The sequence below is a fragment of the Ambystoma mexicanum genome, chromosome 6p (assembly GCF_040938575.1).
Source record: "Ambystoma mexicanum isolate Mex_15411 chromosome 6p, UKY_AmexF1_1, whole genome shotgun sequence".
In the NCBI taxonomy this organism is placed as follows: domain Eukaryota; kingdom Metazoa; phylum Chordata; class Amphibia; order Caudata; family Ambystomatidae; genus Ambystoma; species Ambystoma mexicanum.
This window is the reverse complement of record NC_090935.1, coordinates 671376147-671399035: the sequence shown is the minus strand read 5'-3', so window position 1 is coordinate 671399035 and position 22889 is coordinate 671376147. Positions and strand designations below refer to the sequence as shown.

The 22889-nt window shown below is 43.4% G+C and overlaps 1 protein-coding gene across 2 annotated transcripts in view; it reads left to right on the top strand.

Annotated features, from left to right (window-relative positions):
• The window catches only part of ACOT12 (acyl-CoA thioesterase 12), an 816096-nt gene extending 793758 nt beyond the window's left edge, over nucleotides 1-22338 (top strand). For both annotated transcript variants that reach the window (XM_069627558.1, XM_069627559.1), the window contains one exon: nucleotides 21285-22338. In XM_069627558.1, coding sequence (XP_069483659.1) covers nucleotides 21285-21422 — 138 coding nt within the window. In that variant the 3' untranslated portion in view covers nucleotides 21423-22338. The remainder of the gene's footprint in view (nucleotides 1-21284) is intronic.
• The last annotated feature ends 551 nt before the right edge of the window (nucleotides 22339-22889 follow it).

The window sequence follows — 22889 nt, the reverse complement described above, 5'->3', positions numbered from 1 at the left end:
ACATTTGACACAGTTTATAACTCTGATCTCCTCTCTGCACTTTCCCAATGTGGACTCCACCACAAAACACTGGAATGGTCCCACTCTTACCTTTCTGATCACCACTTCAAATTTTCATGGAATGTACTGACCATTAAACTCAGCCTCCTCCCTGTGGGCGTGCACCAAGACTCTGTTCTTAACCCCCTCCCCCTCACTCTTTATACCTTCTCATTAGGGGACCTCATCGCTTTTCATGTCAACCTGTCCCAGACAACACAGAAATCATCTCTTTTCCTTCTGACTTCAATGTTCTCACCAACATAATGTATGACCGTCAGCAAGCAAGTAGTGGATCGCTAAACTCCATTAAAACGGAAGTCATCTACTTTTCTGTTCACTCTGTTCCTCTGTGCCTACATCCCTGGGGGAATTAAGAGGTACAAGGAAGGGGAGAATCAGAACCTTTCCATCCATAATACATATTACCCAAAAATGGGGTGAAATGTCCATGGCAGGTGAGTTGTACCAGAACAATCTGCAGCAGCTGCGCTCCTTATCCATGCACAACTGGAAAAAGTTCACATTTCTTCTTATTGTTTTCAAATCCATCCATAACCTACACTCTTCTTATGGGTCTTCATCATTAACTTGCTACTCTCCCCTCGCACCCTATACTCCACTAACTACCTTGCTGTTTCACGCCCTCCTTCCGACCCTTCTCACTTCCTTTCCGTCTTTCTTCCTGTGCCCACCACTGAAACTCTCTTCCCCCAGATATTTTTAAAGCCCTCACTCATGCTACCTACAATTCCAAACTGAAATCCCATCTCCTCTCCCTGGAACTCTCTCACACTCTTACCCTATCTGCATCCAACTTCCCTCACACACCTCATCCTCCATTGTATCTGTCCCAGTCTCTAAATAAACCCTATGCCTGCTCCTAATACATTGCACTTACCCTCTCCACTTACCCCACTCAGCACTTATCCCCCTTCCCCTCCCACTATTAATGCAAGTCCGTCTTGTATTGTCCCTGGTCCATGTACCTGTGAAAATACACCCCTTCACTATGTTCCTTCTCTTTCACCTTTGGCTCACACTCATGCTTGCGATTGCACAGGGTCCCTGGGCCCTTTGATTCCTCACTAGTTCTCATTTGGAAAACATTCTATGTCTGCTGTACTCAATAATTACTCAATGAATAAATACTCCAGACTGCTCTGCAAATCCAGTGAGCTAACAAAAGTTACACTTAGTTTTGAAAGTATGCCATCGGATTTTGCTTTCATTGGGGTTTCAAGATGAAGTTATGCCATTTCTTTTGATGTCATTGGAATCAAATGTTATGTGGATGTATACTGCGCACTGCTACCACCCAGGGGCAGTCTCTAGGTGCTCACATGGCTCTGCAAGAAAAGAGGGCGGGTGTGTTGGTGAGGATAGGATGATTGGATAGGTTCAGAAACAGGAGGAACTGGTGTCTGTGTGCATTATCTTGCGTGTGGGTTGTGTGGCCCAGCTTGCTGTAACGATAAGGGTAAAGCTCAGTGCCTAGTGATGTGTTCAAGTGTTTATGCTGGGTGTGTGAGTCGTATGTAGTTAGGATGGCAGTAAAATCTAGCGCACAGGTTTGTTGTATCTGTAAGGGGTGTCCAGTGTTGCGGTTGTTTGTTAGATGTTTGATGGCGTTATGTTGGTGTGCGTTTGTGTGTGGTGCGGTTGTGCAATTTCAGATTATGTTCACTGGTATGTTCCTTCTGAGGTTAGGTCCAAAGTCTCTGAATTCTTTTTGAGTGTGAGGGTTAATTAATGCTAGGTGTGTGTATGTACAATATGGCTGGCCCATCGTCATGTATAGTGGCGTGGATTATGTTGGAGGAGCAGGAGTAGGGATGATTGTTTAGTACATTGGTTAATCTTGACAGTACCTCAAAGGTATGTCTTCAGCGCAGATCCAGTTGCCCCTCAGTGGTACCTTCCAACACTCCTGGTTGTGGTCTGTTGGCCGTCCCCACCACCTAACTTCCCCCACTGGTTCCTCTCTGTGCAATCGATTGGTTGTCCCTAAAAAGTTTCTAGTTACTCAGCAGGAATTATTTGGAATAATTGTGCTTTGACTAGTTGTGGGATTGACTACTAAACAGACCCTTGGCTGGTTTCCAAAACTTTCATGACGTTATGTGTGACTGAGCTACCCTCATCTAGGGTGACGCCTGATAGATAGTCTATATGCTTCAATTTAATGTGTTAAATGGCTGGTCTTTCCTGAAGGCATAAATGATGCACGTGGGGTCTCTTTCCCCAAATTGATCTAATGTGAGGCAGGCTACTCTTTGCCCATCTTTCTTGCAGTGACGCATGGCTGGTGAGGGGGGAGGAGGGAGGGTTTGGCGGTCGGGTATTTTTGGTCCTCCTTCATGTCTCTGCTGCTGTCCTTTATCTGTGACTTTGTCCCCTAGTGCATATTCTTCAGTCCTCTTTGCTTTTGCTGCCGTTGTCCCTTTGTGCCTGACATTAGCAGTTGAATAAACAGGTTTTTTGTCATTTCCTGAAGGTGAGGTAGTCTTCTGTGGTTCTAATTTCCTTGGGCATTGTGTTCCATAGGTTAGCAATTATGTGTTTGAATGCTGTTCCTCAAAACATACTCTTTTCGTGTTGTTTTGTATCGATTTGTAGGTCGTCCCTTTATCTTAGGTCTCTTCTTGGTTGGTAGTGGGTGATCTTGGCCTGGAGAAATTCTGCTCCTTGTCTGTGTAGAGATTCATGGGCAATGCAGAGGACATTGAATTTAATGTGTTTATTTACTGGTAGCCAATGTAAACTTCTCAGAGCTGGAGTGATGCAGTCTCTTCTGTTTAGTCTTAGTAGCGTCCTAGCTGCAGTCTTCTGAACGCCTTGACGTTTTTTAGTGAGTCTTTCAGGAATTCCTTGGTAGAGACTGTTTGTGTAGTCGATTGTTGTTAATATCAAGGATATGATAGTAAGGGCTATGTGTGGAAAGGCGAGGCATGGGAGCAACCCTCTGAGGAGTCTCAGGAGATAGAAACACTTTTGTGATATAGTTGACTTGCGGTTCCAGGGATAGTTTGTTGTCCATGAGTATTCCTAGGTTATTTACCACATTTTTAAGTTTATGGTTGGGTTCCCATGCATGGCGGCCAGTCCATTTGTGGGTTTATTGCGTTGCCTTTCTATGGTGTGACCATTATTTCCATTTTGCTCGGGTTCAATTTGAGGTTGTTCATTGTCATTCAGTTGTAGGTGACTGTGAGACAATTGTTGAGGTTGTTATTTGGTTCTTGGATCGTGGTTATCTTCACAATCAGTTGTGTGTCGTCTGCGTATTTGTGGGTGGTCAGTCTGTGGGTTCAAATGATTTTCATCAAGGCGCACATGTAGACGTTGCAGAGTAGGGGGAGAGGCTGGATCCTTGTCGAACTCTGCAGGAGATGATTTTAGTGTTTGAGGATAAAGGTGGTAGGTAGGTTCTTTCAGTTGGATTTGTGAGGAAGGAGGTAAGCCACCTTAGGGCTGATACTTTTATGCTGCATTCCATCAGCCTTTTTATTAGAGCTATATAGCTAATTGTGTTGAATACCACAGCGATGTCCAGTAGTATGAGGGCGGAATGGGTGCCATTGTCTGCATTTAATTTAAGGTCGTCCCATATGGATAGGATTGCAAATTCCATTCCTTTCATTGGTCTGAAGCCAACTTGTGAGTGGTCGAGTATTCCGTTTGTTTACACATATTTAAGTAGGGTTTTGTATACATGGTTCTCGAGGATCTTTGCCATGTAGGGCACGTTGGATATAGGTCTGTAGTTGCTTGGATCTTCTGCACAGTGGTTTGATGTATGGTGATTTGAAGGAGTTTAGTACTATTCCTGTGTTTAGTGACAGGTTCATTAGGTGTCGTAAATGTGATGCTTGGGTTTTTGTGGTTGATGATTTCTTTGTAGATGTCCGATAGGCCGGGGTCACTTGGAGATCCTGCGAGATTGGTGTCGAGGTGAGTCGTGCTGTAGTCAGTGATTCGCCTGTTATCTGTGCTTCAGTGGTTGTATTTGTATTAGCATGGTTTGGGTTGATGGTCTGCTAGATTGTTTACATGTTTGATCTCAAGTTGTTTGTGATGTTGTTACATAGTGCTTGCATTGGGATGACGTATTTGTTGCAGGATGAAGGTTTTTTTATTTCTTTGATGATTATGAAGAGTTTTTTGTGAGTTGGTTGCTGATTCAATCCTTGTAAAGTAGTTTTTTTTGTTTGAGTACTGTTGATTTGTATAGTCTGAGTTGCCTTTGGTATTTTATTTTGTCTGGTCAGTTGTATGGTTTTCTCCATATATTTTGCATGTTAAGGTTGTTGTTTATTTTAGGTCTTGCAGCTCTTCCGTGTACCATTTTGCGGCGAGTTTGTTTGGTGTGGCTTTGAAAGGTGTTGCTGGTGCTAATCTAAGGGCTCAGTGATCCTGGCGCTGGGTATGTTTTCCACTGAGTCTGGGGTCAGCTTGTTCCATTCCGTAGTGTTTGGTTGCGGTGATTCTAGCAGATCTGTTAAGGATTCCAGGTCTAGACTCTTCCAGTTTCTTTTCTCGGTGGCGCATAGTATTGCCTTGCCGTTCGGTATGCAGGTTTGGAGTTTGATGTAGAATGGTGTAATTTTGCACATTTTATCATGCTTAGAATAATAAAACAGGGGGTGAGATCTGCCAGTATTTAAAGCCAATCCCATTTTTTTTCTTTGATGCTATACCAGATTTACATTTTACACAGAGCAATTTATCAACAAAATAGGTTTACCTCATCTAAACTTAAATGTGGGTGTGAGCGGAGCCTACAATGATTTCTTATGGGAAATCTGAACTAACATACATGTCCTTAGCACTTAAGGAGTTAAAAAAAAACCTCAAATATATACAGACACATGCAGTGAACTTTCTCCGTAGAACATTGGTTTCCTTGCATGCACATTTCTGTTCGTGTCATTTTCCTAGAAACTATTGGAGTCACAAAATCCACGCCGGTTTTTAACTCTGATCTGCCTGTCTCAACTGAGCCGCTTGCTCACCATGTGAAAATTTAAGAAAAAGGGCCACCTCCTCTCTGAAAACAATAAGAAAAACATAAAAGGGACTACATGTTTGAAGTGGGTGATCAACAAATAGATGTGCTATAGTGTTACATGGTCATTGGAGAACATTTTGGGGAGTAAAGGCTAGCAATAAATAGTTTGTCTCAACCATTTAGTAATTCTAAAATAAAACATTGTGTAAGAGATGTTTTTGAATATTTAATTTCCCTCTTAAAAACCCCAGAGAAATATCCTTTTTTCTCTAGCATGTTTCACATTTTTCCTGGGTCTTCAACCAGGTCCGGGAAGTCACCTGGATTCTCTGCCTGTTCTGGAACATAAAGTGCACCGCCTTTACCACAATCATAAACCTGCCTCAAACAGGTTGGAATGAATGATGTCTTTACTCAGACACCCATGCACAGGGGAGGACTGGCAACATTTGGCCTGGGGGCAAGTTTACTTCTATAGCCTATACCTATAGTGCAATGGCCAAGCCCACAATGCAGTGGCCCCAACTTCCAGTAAAAACAATACCAACCTCCCGCTTCCTCCACATTCTCAAATAAATATAGTCGCCATTATTGGCATTACTTTCCGTTTATGCAACATATTTGTAGTTATGTTTGTGGTTTCTTAGTGACCTGCACCCCTTGTAATTCTCCCACTTACCAAACATAGTAACATTATTTTACCAGGATAACATAATTGGTAAAATGGAAAAGCTGAGATCTGACCACAGTTTTCAATGTCTTACAGTTTGTAATTTGACTGCATGCTACATTTCCTCACATCCCATCTTTAGTTTTAGTACAACGTAAAGAGGTGGCAAAGCTAAAGAATTCATTGGCATAGCAGAGCCATTGCTGAACGAGGTGGTTTGGGTTTGCTCTGTGAGAAACCTGAAGGCTCGGGGATCTGTCATCCAGGTGGCCAACACACGGCCATCGCTTTTGGATCCAGTTCCTGGGGGTGGACCAGTGCGGGAGGTTCACCTGGATGAGGGATCTTCGGGGAGTAGAAGTGGGACTCCGAAGGGTGAGACGCGGTATCCCCTTCCTTACAACACATTTTCCCCATCCTACCAGGTAGGATACCTAGAAACTCAACTCCCCAGCGCCCTTTCTCGAAAGAAACACTTTCTCACGGACAGCCCACCGTGAGCAACAATGGACTAACACCAGAGCTGTATACCTGACATGTCCCAGCACCATGGTCAGGCAATTACAAATCATTTCAGACACCTGACTTCCATCACACTTCCTCACATGGATAAAACACACGAGGAGACAGCAGTTCCAAGATTGCATTTTTATACAAGGAGAAAGACGGCAAGACCAGAGAGGGTGGCAAGGAGGGTGTACCCTTAAACTACAAAGACAGTTACTTTCGTGAACCTTGGAACTTAAGAAACCGAAGTCCAGGAATGAAGGCTGATCAAACCTGTACAGTGTGTCGGAGGTACCCCGGGCTCTCCTGTATCGATTACCCAGGCGGGAATGCGCAATTGCCGCTGTGGTACTGTCCTTGGCTCCTACAACAAAGCTGCGTAAGAAAATACAGCACAGCCGTTGAGTCAGAGAGAATGATACCAAACCAGCTTGTGTTTCGAACCAAGGTTGCAAGCAGCAACTTTGTATAAAAAGAACAGTGTGTGAGGCGTTTACGATGAGCGATGCAAATATAATTGGAAACAAACAAGAGTAATGGGACTGTGAGAGATCAAGCAAAGATACCATATACAGAGTGATCCGGTGCCACGTGGGCACTCATTTGAAGGTCTATGTTAGGTATCCAACTGATGCTGAATGGGAGAAAAGGAAATTGAGATCGAAGTGGTCATGTAACGGGTCAAGCTAAACCCTGAAAGTCTTCGATAGTTTAAAGTACACTGCAGTTGGTCCGAGCCTGGCTGAGGGAGACTAATTGAGCAGGATCTGAGCCCGGCTGAGGGGAATCCGTGGTGAACCGTGAGTCACCCGAGAAAGAATTCTCTGACATTTATGTGGAAGAGATCTAAGCCCAGAAGAGGGGGATCCAACCTGGAACTTTTGAGTTAAAAAGGATCCAGGTTGAACACCCTAATTGTGTGCGTGCGAAATACTGAAGGGGAAAGAACGTTTACTTATTGTTTTGTGCAGCAGGCCCTCTGAGTGAAGAGACTTGCAAGAAGTAAAGAGGCCTTGACACAGAAGGTCTTGAACTGTGGAAATTGAACTGTATCCTCATGCCACAGAAGCCAGAGTGTGTGCTTTGCTGGAGTGACACGCCTTGCCCGTGCTCAAAACGTATGGAAGGGAGCCACATGGCCCGAGCATCCTGACACATAATTTTGTGAACACTTCTTTCTTTTTCACAAAAATTACCCCACATTATTTGTAAATTAGTGATAAGGATTCGCAATAGTTTTTTTGTATAGTCCATTTTTATTTGACAAGACTACACTAGGACTGCGTTATTATTATTTGTTGGTCGTTGCTTGCTCCCATATGTAGATTTAGGTTTAGATAGGCGTTTATCGCACACTGCTTGCGAAAGTTCAATAAACACCCTGGAACTGTGGTCACTTGTGTCTGTCTTACTATTGCCACCATACGTTCCTTATAGCTCTCAGAGGCAAACATGAGCTGGCATGGCACCGCTATCAAGGAAGTCGCGGTAACCCCATTGATAAAAAAAGAACTGCCCTAAATTCTAAAGATACATTTAACCTGAGGCCTATTACCAGCACTCCCTTTATTTTAAAGTTTGTGCACACAATCGCTGCCTCACAGTTACAAGAATATCCAGGAGCCTCTGGTATTGTTCAACCTAGACAATCAGGCTCCCGAGGTAACCACAGGAATGAATGTGCCCTCTTAGACCTTCAAACACAGATGCTTGGCATCAAGCAGCTTTCGATTTATTAGACCACGAACACCTGCTAAAAACATTGGCAATCACAGGCTGGATGAGCACATTCTTGAGTAATAGAAGGTCCAGAGTGTGCTGGGGTAATGCCACTTTGGAATCGGCACAAATACACTAACGGGTTCCGCAGGGTGCATGTTTGTCCCCAGCCCTGTTTAATGTTTACATCAGACCCCTTTGTGACCAGCTGGTACACATGGGGAAACAGTTTATCAACTATCCAGATGACATCCAACAGTTGATAAAGTTGAGTGGGAACTACATGAAAGACGCAGAACAACTGACTAATAGTTACAGATCCATTAAGAGATGGATGACAACAAGCTGGCTGTGCTTGAATTGCGCCAAAACAGAAGTTATGATTTATGGATCTAGGCAAGCCAGGGCTAAATTGGGAATTGAGTATAGAGACTTTCAGGTCTATCATGAGTTGGGTGGTATCCCGGCGCTAATTGTGCCAGGATACTGCCCAACGCAATTTGCCTTACCACTACGCAGTCCGCCGCAATTTGCACCAGATCATGAGTAGTGGTTAGGCGGTAAATCCCCATTCCCCATTGGGTTCATTGGACTCAATGGGGCTGGGGGCGCAATTAGCGCCGGTGCAAACTGCGCCGCTGCTGATAGAGCCGAAAATGCCCTTTCCACCAGCGCATTCATTGAATGCATCCTAGCAGGGCCAAACTCATGACTGGGCGGAACGGTAAATGCAGCGGTAATAGCATTACCGCCGCATTTTACTGCTCGGCCCAACTCATGATGTGTCCCTTTGAGATGGAATGCTGCTGTATTCCTGTGCCGAATAAAGTCAACACTCTAGGTGTCTTCTTGGAAGCCTCCCTTGGTGTAGATGCACATGTGGATGGAGCCGTAAAGAAATCTCACTTCCACCTGAGAGTACTAAGACAGAAAAACCCTGGTAACACATAGGAATTGCGAAAGCTTGTTAGGGCTATTATTATGACAAGCTTAAATTATTGCAATGCATTACTCAGCGGCGCTAGAAAATAACGCATCTAAAAGCTCCGAGTGATACAAAACGAGGCCATCAGGATTGTTAGTAAAACCCCAAGAAGAGAGTATATAGTAGGTGCAAGGAAAGAACTCCACTGGCTGCCAGTGGCTGTTAGAGTGTGTTTCAAGGTAATTACACTGACCCACAAATGCCTTTATGGCAAAGCACCTCTGTACCTAAAACAGAGGTTGGTTCAATATGCACCAAGTAGACCCTTACGCTCTAGTACCACTCAACGCCTAGTCAACCCCAGGCTTAAAAGAACAAGGGGTAACAGACGGTCTTTCCCTGTGCAAGCGGCTCAAGCTTGTGAACCCTCTACCTGTGGACCTTCGCTGGGAAAAAAGGTTATTGATTTTCAGGAAACGCCTGAAAACCCTTCTATTTGAATATTGAGTTATAACTGGCATTGGATTATAGGTCCTGTCTTGTTTCACTGAAATCTCCATGTGTAGATGAGCGCCCTGATGCCTGCAGGCTTTGGCGTGTAATAAACAAACACATAAAATAAATAATAATAATAATAATAATAAACAAAATAAATAAATAAAAGACCCATAACTGACTTCCTGCTTCCCAGCCCACAACACAAAACCCATACCTGCACCCTGTGTTCCCACCCCCAAAACATAAGACCCTCACTTTTCCTCCTGCCTCCTCACCAGAATGCTTAACATATATTGTTAAAATGGGAATTATTTATAGAGTAACGCAATAGAGTTATAAACCCATATGATTGAGGCTTTTTGCTCTTCAGATAGTTAAGGGAAATAAGGCACAGTGATGAAAAGTGATTTGCTCAGGATCACATAATATATGAAGTGCGGAAGGTGGGGATTTGATCCCTGTCTTCCAGGTTCCACAGGTTCTAATTCAGAAGGCAGGAGAGACTTCATCTTCTCCCATTCCATCTTCAATATTAGAAACAACACAATGCTTTGTGCAAAGTTGATATTCAAGGGCTAACCTGGTATACTGTTCAATAAATAAAGCACTAATATATCTATAAGGGACAAGCCTATTAATTGTCTGTATGCTGAGGGAAATACACTAGATATAGTGAAAACCTACTATAATTATGATCTCAGTCTGTACAATTGCGTGTACTTTAAAAGCACCAAGTTACATGATAAAGCAACCTGAAAAAAATAAAAGCGAAGTAGTAATTGAAACATATGTTCACTAAGAAAGCGTGCATTACAAAAAGAAAGGGGGTCAAGCCAGTCCCAGAATCGTGGGCATTGGCAATCAGGTCAGACATAGATCTCAGCAACAGTCAACCTGCTTTCCTACAGTTGCAGATGTGTACCTCTGTCTCATTTTCCGTATGCTTACCCCTCATCCTGTGGTGTCCTTCCCTTACACCACATTTCAAAGCCACTGTTTCCTACAATGAACTTTCAGACCTTTTCCCCTTTTGTTCCATCCGTTAACTATTACCTCAGTCCCCTTTCATTACTTTGCACGCACCTACTTCCCTTGCCCACATTGCTCAGTCACCAATTCCTTGCCTCTCACACCCTTTAATTGCCCTTCGCACCAAGCTCATTCCTTGCCCCTCATCACCTTCTGTTGCTCTGGCTTACAGTTAGACAGTAGACCACCTTGATTTTCCAGTCAGCCTGAGCCAGGCACGGCAAGAAGCCATGGTCTGGGTCTTGCTGGTAATTGTGGCTATGAGGACTGCACTTGAACAATGCAGAGTGAAAGACAGCAAGAGCATGTGGCTTTGTTTGTGCTCCTAAATTGCACTTCCCTGGACGGTCAGCTCCATAATTCAACTCACAGAAGCAGAGAGAACTGCAAGGGGAATACGCTGTGGACCTTGAGATTCAGAGGGAGCAAAAGCGGTGTATTATATGTATGTGCGTTTTCAAATAAGGTGGAGTGTGCAGGTGTTTCAGTTTTCTGTAACTGGGTGAATGTGTTTAAGTGTATTTGCGACACTGCAAAGTATAGGCGGAAGGTGGTATCTGTGTTCATGTGACTTTGTATCCATATATTTAAATCTGGTGTCGATTTGTCTTTTGTTGATCACATAAGAGAAAGGTGTTCTGGACAGGAAAATGAAATACAATCACATTTTGAGAGGGTCATTCAGAGTTGGGTGGTAACAGTAAAATTGTCAGTATTGGGCAAATACCATTGATTTTACCATCCATTCAATTCATGGTTTGAACGAATACCTTTGGTGGTATTCCATGGGAATACCGGTGGTGGTATTTTAGGCAGACCTTTTGCAGAAAATGCCCCTATTTCTACCTCCACCTTGAAGGTGGATGCAAACAATCCAAACTGGCCCCCGATGTTTGTAAATCTGTGTTTTTGCTGTACAGAGCACACACACATGTGCCTTCATAGAGTGAGCAACGTTTATTAAAAGGGATATGCTGAAAGGGTAAAAAGGTGCTCATCTCTGATTGCCTCCTCTCACCATCTTTCCCATGTAATGTATAAAGGGGCCAGAATTGACCCTTTTGTGCATATAGAAAATCAACAGTAGTGATATGAGCCACTACTGCACACAATCCATTTCTCTCTTCACATTGATGCTGAAAAAGACTGAAAGAAATGTTTACAAATTACCTTTTTGGTTGGTATTTGTGAAAAGGCATTGGAGGTATTGCAGAAACACCACCTATGCTGGTGGTAAACATTGGGTCGGGAGGATTTTCAGAAAGACCACTGGCAGAGCTGGTAACTCTCTGCAGCGCTATTAAAAGAAAATCTCCAAACTCTGGATGGCCCCCTTAGTTTGTAGTCTTCTAATAATTAATACCTGAATATTGCATGTTTCTATGTGTGTTTTTCAACGGTGTCCAAATGTAAGTACTACAAAATGTCCAGCAGCCATTTATATAACCACAACCTGAGTAACATCCATGGGTGCTCTTACATACTTTTTGAATGAACACACTGGTGATCAAGAAATTCACCAGAGCATAGTGTAAGCATTTGTACATAATCAAACTAAAGACAAACCCTAATAGGATATGGGCCCTTCCTTCCCTGGCAAGTAGCAGTCTTGATAAGATGCTGTGGAGTGTAGCAGACCAATGGTGTTTGGGGAGCAGTGGTGCTAAGATTATCATTTAGGGTCACAGAGTAGGTGATTTAAATGCATACATTGCCACTATTGCCATTGAGCGATGTGAACATGCCCCTGCAGCCGATACTCCTTTCCAAATCACTGTGGATGCCCGCGTCTAGGGGCCACCCTGGCACATCTACAGCATTGCAGAAATCCAGACGAATGCCTCGCTCAGTTTACAAGGAACCTGAGCAGGCTTTGCAGCACTCTCTTCCTTTGTGGCTGGCTTGATTCTGACGGAGGGCCTCTTTTTTTATATTTGTTTTTGCATTTTGGATCTCAGAGGCGTTGCTAGGGGGTGGGGGGGTAAGGGGGCTATAGCCCCTGGTCTTTTGGTTGTAGACCCGGATAGAATCTCAGGAGCTACAACCAAAAGGCTAGCTAGGCCCCAGTCCCGACAGTTCCGACATTAGCTTAGCCCCGGGTCTTTTCCAGACCTAGCAACACCCTGGCCTATGAGACAACAACCCAGCCAGCCTGGCGGGCATTTGCCCCTTTGCTCCCCCTGCCAGTCCGTCCCTGCCCGTGCATGGTATTCCTGCCACATAATCTCCAGAATACTTGAGCAACTCTCCAACCAACTCCCTGTACAAGACCCATGGTATGATCTCATTCTGGTCTAAAAAATACACTTGAAAACTAGCAGTTTCCTTTTATACAATCGCTCCGCCTAGGAATCTATATGTCACTGCAATCGTGGTTATATTGTGCTCCGAGCTCTTTAATAGAGGTTTAAGAGCTCAACAGCTCGGCTACTTGGGACTAGCCAGCGACATCCACCTTAAGAGTACTTCTAAAATGAGCGTAGAAGATGTGGAGGCCCAATCCATCAGGATTCCAAGTGGCGACCTGAAGCTCACAGAACTCATTGAGCTCTTATTGCCCTCTTTTGCACACTATGTACCAAACATGACAAAGGAAGGGGGCTGGGAAATGAACCCAGCTCAGGAACACATTGCTGTCACAGAAGTGAAGGAGCTAGAGCTTCGAGAGTACAGGGAGATGCAATAGGCACAGACACGGAGGGAATCATGTGGCCTCTCTGCAGACACTCTGTATTTAGCAGAGAGGAAGATTCTCTGTTACAGGCAAGAGGTGCACCAGCCACTATTACCCTCTAAAATCAGGCAAATGCCCCCAACCAAAGATAGGAAACAGACACAAACCAGTCTACACCTCTTGCTTCTACTCGCATAGCTCCAGGTATATACACCTAAATCACTGGTGCCAAGGAAACAGCCGTAAGGTAGTAGGTTCGAATCAGGAGACGGACACATTTTTGAGGTTTTTTTTTCTTAAGAGAATAAAAGGGTGTTTATCAGGATGTCTCCACAAAAATGCAGTCTTCTGTCCGGAAATCCAGTACTAACCTACTTTCATTCCCCATCTCTAGAAAGGAAAAGCACAAACCCACTAAGGCAGATTTGGGGGAATTTCCCACTCAAAGGGAGGGGAGGGCGGTTTCCAACCAACACCACTTTTTGACTCGTTATCATAGACCAGGGGTGTTGCTAGGTCTGGAAAAGATCTGGGGATACGCTAATGTCGGGACTGTCGGGACTCGGGGCTAGCTAGCCGTTTGGTTGTAGACCATGAGATTCTATCTGGGGCTGCAACCAAAAAGACCCGGGGTTATAGCCCCCTAAATCTCCCCCCCCTAGCAACGCCTCTGTCATAGACTCTTCCCTAGGTTCAAAGTTCCGAGTTGCACAGTCCAGGCACTGCTGAAATACCGTCCCAGGCTCCATCCGGGTTTCTCTCTTCCTTGCCAAAAAGTTCTCACAGTCTTGGGGGTGAGGGGACTGTTGTATTTCTTGTTTCCTCATGCTTCATTCCTCCGAGTCTCTTCCTCCCCCACTCTGGACCTTTGCTTCTTCTTGTTTCCCACTCTGAGGTTCATTCCTCTTTCCCCCACTCTCAGGCTCGCCTCCTTCTCTTCCAACTCCCTCCATTATGGGGCTGGTTTATTTCTTCCCTTCAATGCCACGGTTTGGTTTCTCTATCTGCTGCCCCTCCACACACCCCGAATCGGTTTGTTTCGCTCCCCCCACTCTGGGGCTTCTCAGTGCTTTCCACACCTTGGGGTTTCTCTGTGCTCTCCCCACTCTGGGGTCCTCGCTTTACCACCCACCTCTCTGTTCTCTGGAGCCACTGTGTACCTTATACCATGCAGGGTTCCTTGGGAAGGCTGTTGTGGCTGTCCGACGTGGTGTGGCTTACACAAGTTGCCAACTGGGTTCTGCATCGGCTGCTGCGTCTCGTCTCCAGCTCGTTTCACACAAGGGTGAGACTGCAGCTTCCACTCGTGCCTGTGGCTCGCCGCTTTGAGGTTCCTCGTTTGCTTATGCTTTTCCAGACCAGATCCTTCTGGCTACTTGTCCAGTATGCGTTGTTTCCTCCCTGCAGCGTAGACCACTGGTTGATATGCATAGTCTGCCGTGCTCCCTCTCTGCCTGGCCACACCACCACCTGTTCACTCGAACTCTGCAGGCTTCATCCAATGGCCTACAGATTGGTTATGTTCCTCCAGGGGGTTGGTCCACTCGCTCCTCTGCTGTCTTCCTGGAGGACTGGGGAAAGTTGGAGTCATAAACCAAACCAGTCATGACAAAAGGGGGTTAGGATTGTCATACATCTCAGCTCCCACATACCCAACAAAGATGGAACCCATCTCCCCTTGGGGAAGGGAAAAGATCTCCTTGAATTGATGCACTGATCTGAAGAGGAACTTTAAGGTAAAATGCTTCTTCTAATTCTTCTAACGTGCATAAATCAGTACTTAGTATTTTCAAAGACGCATGCACTTCAAAAAGATAGCTGTTACTTGCCTAAAAATACTCCTTTTAGGAATAGGAATTTCCTTTTTACTTGAAGCAACAGGGAGTAAAACATCCCAGTTCCAAATCTTATCTCGAGCCCTGAGAGTTTTTTTTGTCCTCTGGCACATACAAATAAATAAAATGCAATAAAACAGTCAGCGGGTTGAGCGCTCGCTGCTGCGATCTGAGCGTGATCTGCAGGTTCAAATCCTGGCAAGGCCAACTCAGCCTTTCATCCTTCCGAGGTCGATAAATGAGTACCAATTTCGGTTCGGTGATATTGTATGTAAATATGTGCTCTTTAAAGTGCTTTGGATTAAGGCACAGCGAGTAGGGCGCTCACTTTGACATCTGTGCAGAGCCTGCTGACTCAGGTTCGAATCCCGGCAGGGCCAAACTCAGCCTTTCATCCTTCTGAGGTCGATAAATGGGCACCACACACTGTGGGTAATAATAAGCAGCGTTCAGATACCTGAGGGTTGGTAACGCTATATAAATGCGAAATAATTATTATTATATAAATAACACATCATTATCATTGGCAGAAACCAAGACGAGAATGTGCAATATATGTAACCCCCGGGTCTTAAAGATTCGAGAACCAGGAGAAAAGGGTTTTCCCAGGTTTCTGGCCACACCCAGTGAACAGGAGCCAACGCTGGGAAACCAGGGGCTAACAGATAGCAAAACCTCCACATGACGTAACTAGAAGGTTTAATCACAATATATGATCCATTAGGCGTTAAAGGTCTTCCAGCCAAGTGCTAGTGCTCCTTTATACACATTCCCGAGTACAGAGTAAACATTACAGTAGGTATGTTTGTATGGCACTAGTTGTCCTGGGGAGTCAAACATAGCTCATTGTGGCAAGCTAACCAGATTCGTGTAGGCTACAAGCAGGGGCCAAGTAGATCGCAGTCATTTTGATTCCCAGTAGCCAATCGCTCTATTAACCAAAGAGTGAGTCTGTGGAAACAGTTGCCCCATAATTGGCTCCAACGATCGTCAGCAAGAGTCAGAAGGGCATATAAGACATTAAACGCAGCACAGACACTGTGGTACAATAATGCTTACTCGTTTTACTGCAGCAGTGTGTTCCCTGACTTTTTCTAGCAGTGTAGCAGGCTGCAGTATGTCAAGGTAAAGGCAGCAGTAACTACGCCAATGATTTTAAGATGGAACCAACATTTTGAGCATAGTAGTAATTGACAAATGTCAATATTGGCAGCTGTAAAAAAAAAAAGGTACACTGTGAATTCTTTGGGGTTGGTCACATGTTCACAAAAGGGAGCATGCATTCACTTTCTGATACACTGCAGAATCACAAAGAATGCAATAATATTTACGCCAGCTGCTGCAGGTCTGGTGCAAGTAGCTTATCCAGGCCAATTCTCCTTGCCTTATGATATGTGCTAGTTTTGATTTCCTCCTTCTAACCCCCAGCAGGGATGTCATAATCCTTCAATGGGTATGGTATGAATGTGGTATGAAAGTAAGCATGGGTTGTATGATTACAAAGTGAAATGTTTTACGGACTGGGATGTACTTCTCTATGAGAGAGGAGAGCAATTTACAGATCCAGATCAAGAGATGAATTCCAAAAAGTATTAAATGATTGAATACTACATGATATTGAATGTGCACAGCAATGATTCAATAATGTATGGTGTTCATATAGTTGTTTGTCAAACTATTTACACTCTCTCTAAAAATTGGAGATGTGAAACAAGAAAAAAAGTTTTTTACTGTTGATATGCTAAAAATAACTATTTTTTGATACGATTTGGTGTAGTAATTTAATGGTTACTAATCTCATGTATTAAGGTACAACCACACATGGAGTTGGGGAAGCAAGTGACCGAGTGAACATTGTGTATTGTCAAACAAGTGTTTTTTGTAGAGGGCTGTTCACCAGTGGTCGTAGAAAATATTGCCTCTGGTCTCTCTAAATTAGTTATAATCCTTCAATGCACCATATACGGGACAAAACAGTTGTGGGGCACACATTTCTCGCTAGGAACCCGTGAATATATTTTCAGATTTATGTATTCATCATGAAGGAAATCAAAGAAGACTCATCTTCCGATAATGAAAAGGTTTTGGAACGAGTAGGCACAAAAGACAATTCCTGTGTGGGTATCAAAGGGAAGAAGAACCTCCACCACACATGTGCACACAAACTTTTCGCTTGTCCTGACTTTGAAGGTGATCTACCGTGTTCCTGCGGGTAACATTCGCTGCTGCAGAAGGGGACAGCTCATAACTATTCCTCATCTTGCGGCATATGGTATCACCTTTGCTGTCTTTGATTTGGCGAATTGACACCACCAGTGCATGAGACCAGAGAAGAAATGAATACAAATCTGAGAGATTTACATGGCATGTGGCAAAAGTCATGGAAGCAATACCTATTTGATTACACTGTGATTAAGGAACTGCGCAAGAAAGGAGGCCAAATTAACCAACCACAGAGGATGCATGTTTCCTTGGGAATTGCATGTCAGAAAAATACAGCAACTCTTAAGACCACAGCCAAGGCAGCTCATAATTCAAAATAAAAGGAATGCTGTTCGTTTTGTAATAAAAGAGAATACACGGTTTTCCAAGATAAGAAGCCGTCTGATTACCAAAAATATCTTTGTTCACCAAGGTGGGACACTATTGTTGGGAAATACTGCAAATCATTTTGCAATATTCACTTTAAAAAATCATGCAGGACTTTCCACACGAAAGGCCAATTTCACTTTTTCAGTGTGACCTAAATAATCTTCTTGTAAGGACAATTTGGCAGGAAGTCTCCTCTGTGGGCATTAATTGTACAACATGCAGTGAAATCTCCTATGAAGCACACACGCAAGATGTCATACTACTATCAGAACGATAAAGCTCCTGGTCGTGTGGTATAGCTACAGAAGTTTATTAACAGATGCAAAGCACTGTTTACACTTCTTGTTCACTTTGGGGGTTTCGTTTTCCCCTCTTCATGAGGCCCACCTCTGGGAAGGGATTTCAGGTCTTCCTGAATCACAGAAAACATGTAAAGATCTTTCAGAATATCACACATTTCATAGCTCAAAGGTTTCAAAAAGGTAGATCCTTTAGTTTAGTTTAGTTTAGTTTGTTCATTTATAAAGGGCGTCCGAACCCTCAGGTAGCTGGGCGCATAATCATGTGCACAGCAGAGTTACATATCGTTACAACAGAGTTACATATCGAACATTTTAATACAGCAGACAGAGCATACATTAGTCAAGGCTCTGAGAGTTACATACAAGCATAGAATATACACAGATTATAGTGTACAGAGAATAGCACAGTTACATCTTAATACAGCAGAAGGAGCATACATTAGTCAAGGCTCTGAGAGTTACATACAAGCATAGAATATACCAAGAGTATAGTGTACAGAGAATAGCACAGTTAAATCTTAATACAGCAGACAGAGCATACATCCATTTGGATTTTTAGATCCAAGAGGGCAGTTTCAGTCCCGTGCCTTGGTCTAAAGCCAGATTGTCTCAGGCCTAGGAGGTTGTTGTCTTCCAAATGTTGTTGTATTTGGAGATAGGCTACCCTGTCCAAGATTTTGAGAAGAAATGGGACTGTAGTGATAGGCCTATAGTTTGTGGAGATGTTGGGATCTAGGATGGGTTTTTTGAGCAGGGGTAGGACCCACGCTTCTTTAAGGTTGCTGGGAACCACTGAGTTTTTGAAAGAGGAGTTGATCAGAGAGGCGATGAGGGGCTAGCTCATTATCACCGTCTTTGATGACAGATGAGGGACAAATGTCACCTTTGCAATTGAATGGTTTAAGACTGGCGATTATCTTGAACACTTCTTCTTCTGTGACTGGTGAGAAGTGGAAGGAGGGGCAGTTAGGGGTGGTGTAGTTTATTTTGCTGCTGGGGTTCTGCTTGGAGGCAAGGCTAGCTTTTTTAGCTTCTATCTTAGATTATAGGAGGGCAATTTTGTTAGCGAGGGCGAGCTGGATATTGTTACACCAGGCCTTGTCTTTAGTACAGTCCTCTGTAGGAGGCAATGGTGATTCAAGTTCCCTTAGTATAGAGAAAAGTTCTTTGGTGCCATATTTAGCATTTTGTATTCTCAAGTTATAGATCTCTTTTTTAGCATTTAAGATGGCGGATTTGTAGGTGGAGGCAGCTGAAGCGAATTTGTCTTTAGTGGAGAGAGAGGGGGCTTTTCTCCAGCTAGTTTCTGCGGTTCTTTTAATATTGCAGAGAGCTTTTAATTCTGCTGAGAACCTTTTGTTGGAATGGGCAATAGGTTTGGCTTTTCGTTGTTTGAGAGGAGCTATCTGGTTGAGGGCTAGTTCTAAGGTATTGTTGTATAGATCTACTATGTCTGCTGGGTTGTTATTTTGCGTAGGTAGATTAGCTTTACTGATAGGCGCGAGGAGAGGTTTGAGGTTCTCTATGGTGATGATGCGGTTATTTCTGGAGATTATTTGAGGTAACTTTGTGGGTAGTGTGGTAGATGGTGAGGATCTAGGTAAGGAGAAGGTAATAAGGTGATGGTTAGTCCAAGCACAAGGAGAGATGTCAGTCAGTGAGAGGTTGCAGTTGGCATCTGCTAGCCAGTCCAAGGATCTTCCTTTTGTATGTGTAGGTTGATTAATGTGTTGGGTGAAGCCTATATGGGTAATCGTTTTTGCTGGAACTCCTTAATGTATAGATAGTCTTCCATCCTGCTGAGCACACTTTATTTAAGGATATTTGAGGGAGCACTTCTATTCCACCTTAGCACACATTATTGTCTCTAAGCATTAAGAAAAGGATGGACTGCCTTCCTTTCGATAACTCCATTGTTTGCCTATTTATTTTTCCTCCTAACTATGGAACAGTATCTATCCTTATCATTGTATGGGCGAAACGTATAGAGGCAAGAGGCTGCACCCAAGGAGCTACACTACACGTATAAGATCTGTTAGCTACATTTGATACTGCAGATCATGAGGTCTTACTGTAGGTAAAGCAAAGTTTTAGATGGTTTGCATCCTTTCTGAAAAATAGTTCCCAGTGGATCAACTGAGAGCCATGTTTCTTCATCTAATGCCATCAATGTGAAGTTCCTCAAGCATAGGTTCTCATTCTGTCTAATATTCATATAACCCTTCTTACTTACGCAGCTTCACGGTTTGGCATACATTTTCATATGTATGAGGATAAGGCTCGCACTATTTCTGGTTCAGGAGATCATCAGCCATTAGACTGTCTCTTTTTGGGGGTTTCCAATCCAGAGCCCTGATGGGATGAATGGATGGATGCACAGAATGTAGGTGATTTGACCGAATCCATGTTTTCGAAAGTGAAGTGACCGATTTGTTTTTTATTGCGGGGGGTGACCCCCGTAACCCTTCCTCCTTCCCCTACCTTTATTCATATCCCTTACCCTACCCCATATATATTTTATTTCAAATGTTTTTTTTTTCGGTAGAAAAATAAAAAAATATTCTGTCACTTCTTCCTCGAAAACATTGGATTCTGTCACTTCTACGGTATCGGGATGCGCCACCCAACTCAGTAATGAGTGGAAAGAATTGCTGAGCCTTTGGATCAAGTGTTCTTATGTCAGATTAGCAGATAATGGCGTTTCCAGATGATAGTACCCTTCATTCTTGTAGGATTGCAATGCCATTAATATTACTGTATTGTTGGGGCTAACTAAGGAATCTCTCAACAAAATTCACAGGCTTCAAAAATATGCTTCTCAGCTCTTCCGTGTTCTATGACCTTATGATCTACACGTTCCAGGAAGCCTGTCTGTGGAATCACTGCCAGTCATTTTGTTTGAAGACTTTGAGAACATTTAAGAAAGGTTTTAAAACATGGTTCTGTAGGTGATAATTACTTTTCTTAAAACAGCGTCCTTTCAGTATCTATATGGGTTGTACTCTATATATGGAGTGTGAGTATATTATTTGTTTCTATTCATATACATTTTTGTAAGACAGTGGCATTGTGCCAGCATGTTGACACTTAATAACTATACTAACTAAAGTATATATTTTTTTTAATCCGCTTCAAACGGGTGAATTCTAGAACATGGGTAAATTTAGGCTGTTTTGTTTGTCTGCTCTTTGAAGGGTGCGCTGTATCTTAAGGGAAAGAAAGAATATGCAGTAGGCAGGCATTGAGCTGCCAACAGTCCCCTCCCACCATGCAACATTTTGTAATTTGGGGACTTTCCCATGGTACGATGGCAATGCAAATCTGTTCAGCCAGAATTACACAGCTCCGATATTCGCCGCCAATGGTCAGAATCAACCAAAACCTCTTGTATTTATTATGTCCAAATTCAACTAAATTGTGCATAACTTTTATGTCAGTAAGAAGTGTTTCTAATTTTGTTCAATCTTTTGTATTTTTGAACAGGTGGCTTACTTCAATCAGCTGACAGCTGATGTGCTGCCCTACGTCGCTGGAAATCTGGGTGGATGGTCCAAATCCGTCGAGGAAACAGCTTCCTCCTGCATCCATTTTTTAGAAACCTTTGAAACTACCTGCATTTAAACTGCTATTTGGAACCAGAAGCTGAACGCCTCGGATAGGCGAGGAGGAAGGGGACCTGAAGCACCGAGATAGCGCCTCCTTCCACAAGCAAACCCGTAGACATTATTGTCAATGATCGGCGAGAGCTGCATTACCAACGGATTTAGAGAAACATTATCCACTGTGACCATAGGAAGACCTCCTTCTTGAACAACTGAAAAAGCCCACCAAGCAGCCAGAGCACTTGGTTCTTGGAGACCCTGAAGCGGAACATCTTCTGCATAGCCTTGAAGGTTGGGTTGGGAAAAGCAAGGTCTTCCGTCACAAGCACACCGACTCCAGCAGGTAGATTCTAGGGTGGAAAGCCACCATTCTCCCTTGGTGCAAACCCGGAACCGATGTCATGGAAGCAAAGCCGGTGCATCAGAGTTTGGAAAGAGCTGCAGGGGCATAAATACATATCTGTGAAACTCCTGACTTTAAACAATTGTAATGATCTAATATCGAATGCATAGCAATGCTTCTTCGACCTGCTTGCCTGATAGGGCATGGGAGGAATATGTCTTCTTTTGGACAGCTGATTAATTTGAGATGCCATTGGCAGATATTTTTAATATAACCGAGACATTTTGACTTGACATGAAATATGCTTAGTCTTAGTAGATTATCTTTGTGACTAAGGTACTAACACACTTTGGCCCTGATTCATGGATGATTTCCACTAAAAAAAAAACGGGATTTGTGCACCATTCTGCCCGCAAATCCCCATTTGTTAAACAGGGATTTGCAGGCAGAATGGCGCACAAATCCCGTTTTTTTCGGTGCAAACTGGTATCATGATATCCTTTACTTTCGTGTGGCAAAACAAAATCAATGCATTTCTTTTGCAGTTCAGACTTTGATGTATATACTAATAAAACATGTTCATCATATTTTAGATTCGTGTACGTTATATATTTCATTTAATAAACAACGTTGTACCATTCTGGGACAGAAACGACCCATTCTTGTCACTCTATAAACGGATTCATTTTGTTCCAGCCTCCAGGGTTTGCTTGTTTGAGATAGGAACTTATCAGCGTGGAGACTTTTGTTTTTGCGGTAAAATCAGATATGACAACGGATGAGTGTGAGTGTATGGATTTGTTAATGAGTGAATTAGTTCATGTTATCAGAGGTGTAAAAGTATGCTGAGTCGTGGGCAAAAAGGCAACGAGGAGCTTGGATAATTTCTCTGGAAACTCTGACCATAGGGGCTATCGCTGAGCAGACATCAACTATCCTAGCATCCTCAACAACAGAAGAGGCAGATTTAGGAAAGGCATAAGGAAGATGGTAACCCGACATTTCTGGCTCATAAGACATGTTATCCTGGTCTGAGAAAAGGAGTCTGGGATCCGAATTCCTATAGCTCAAGCCTTACTCCATCAAGAGCAGCCAATCTTCCTGAATACACTGGGCGACAGGCCTGCCACTCTGAAAGGACAC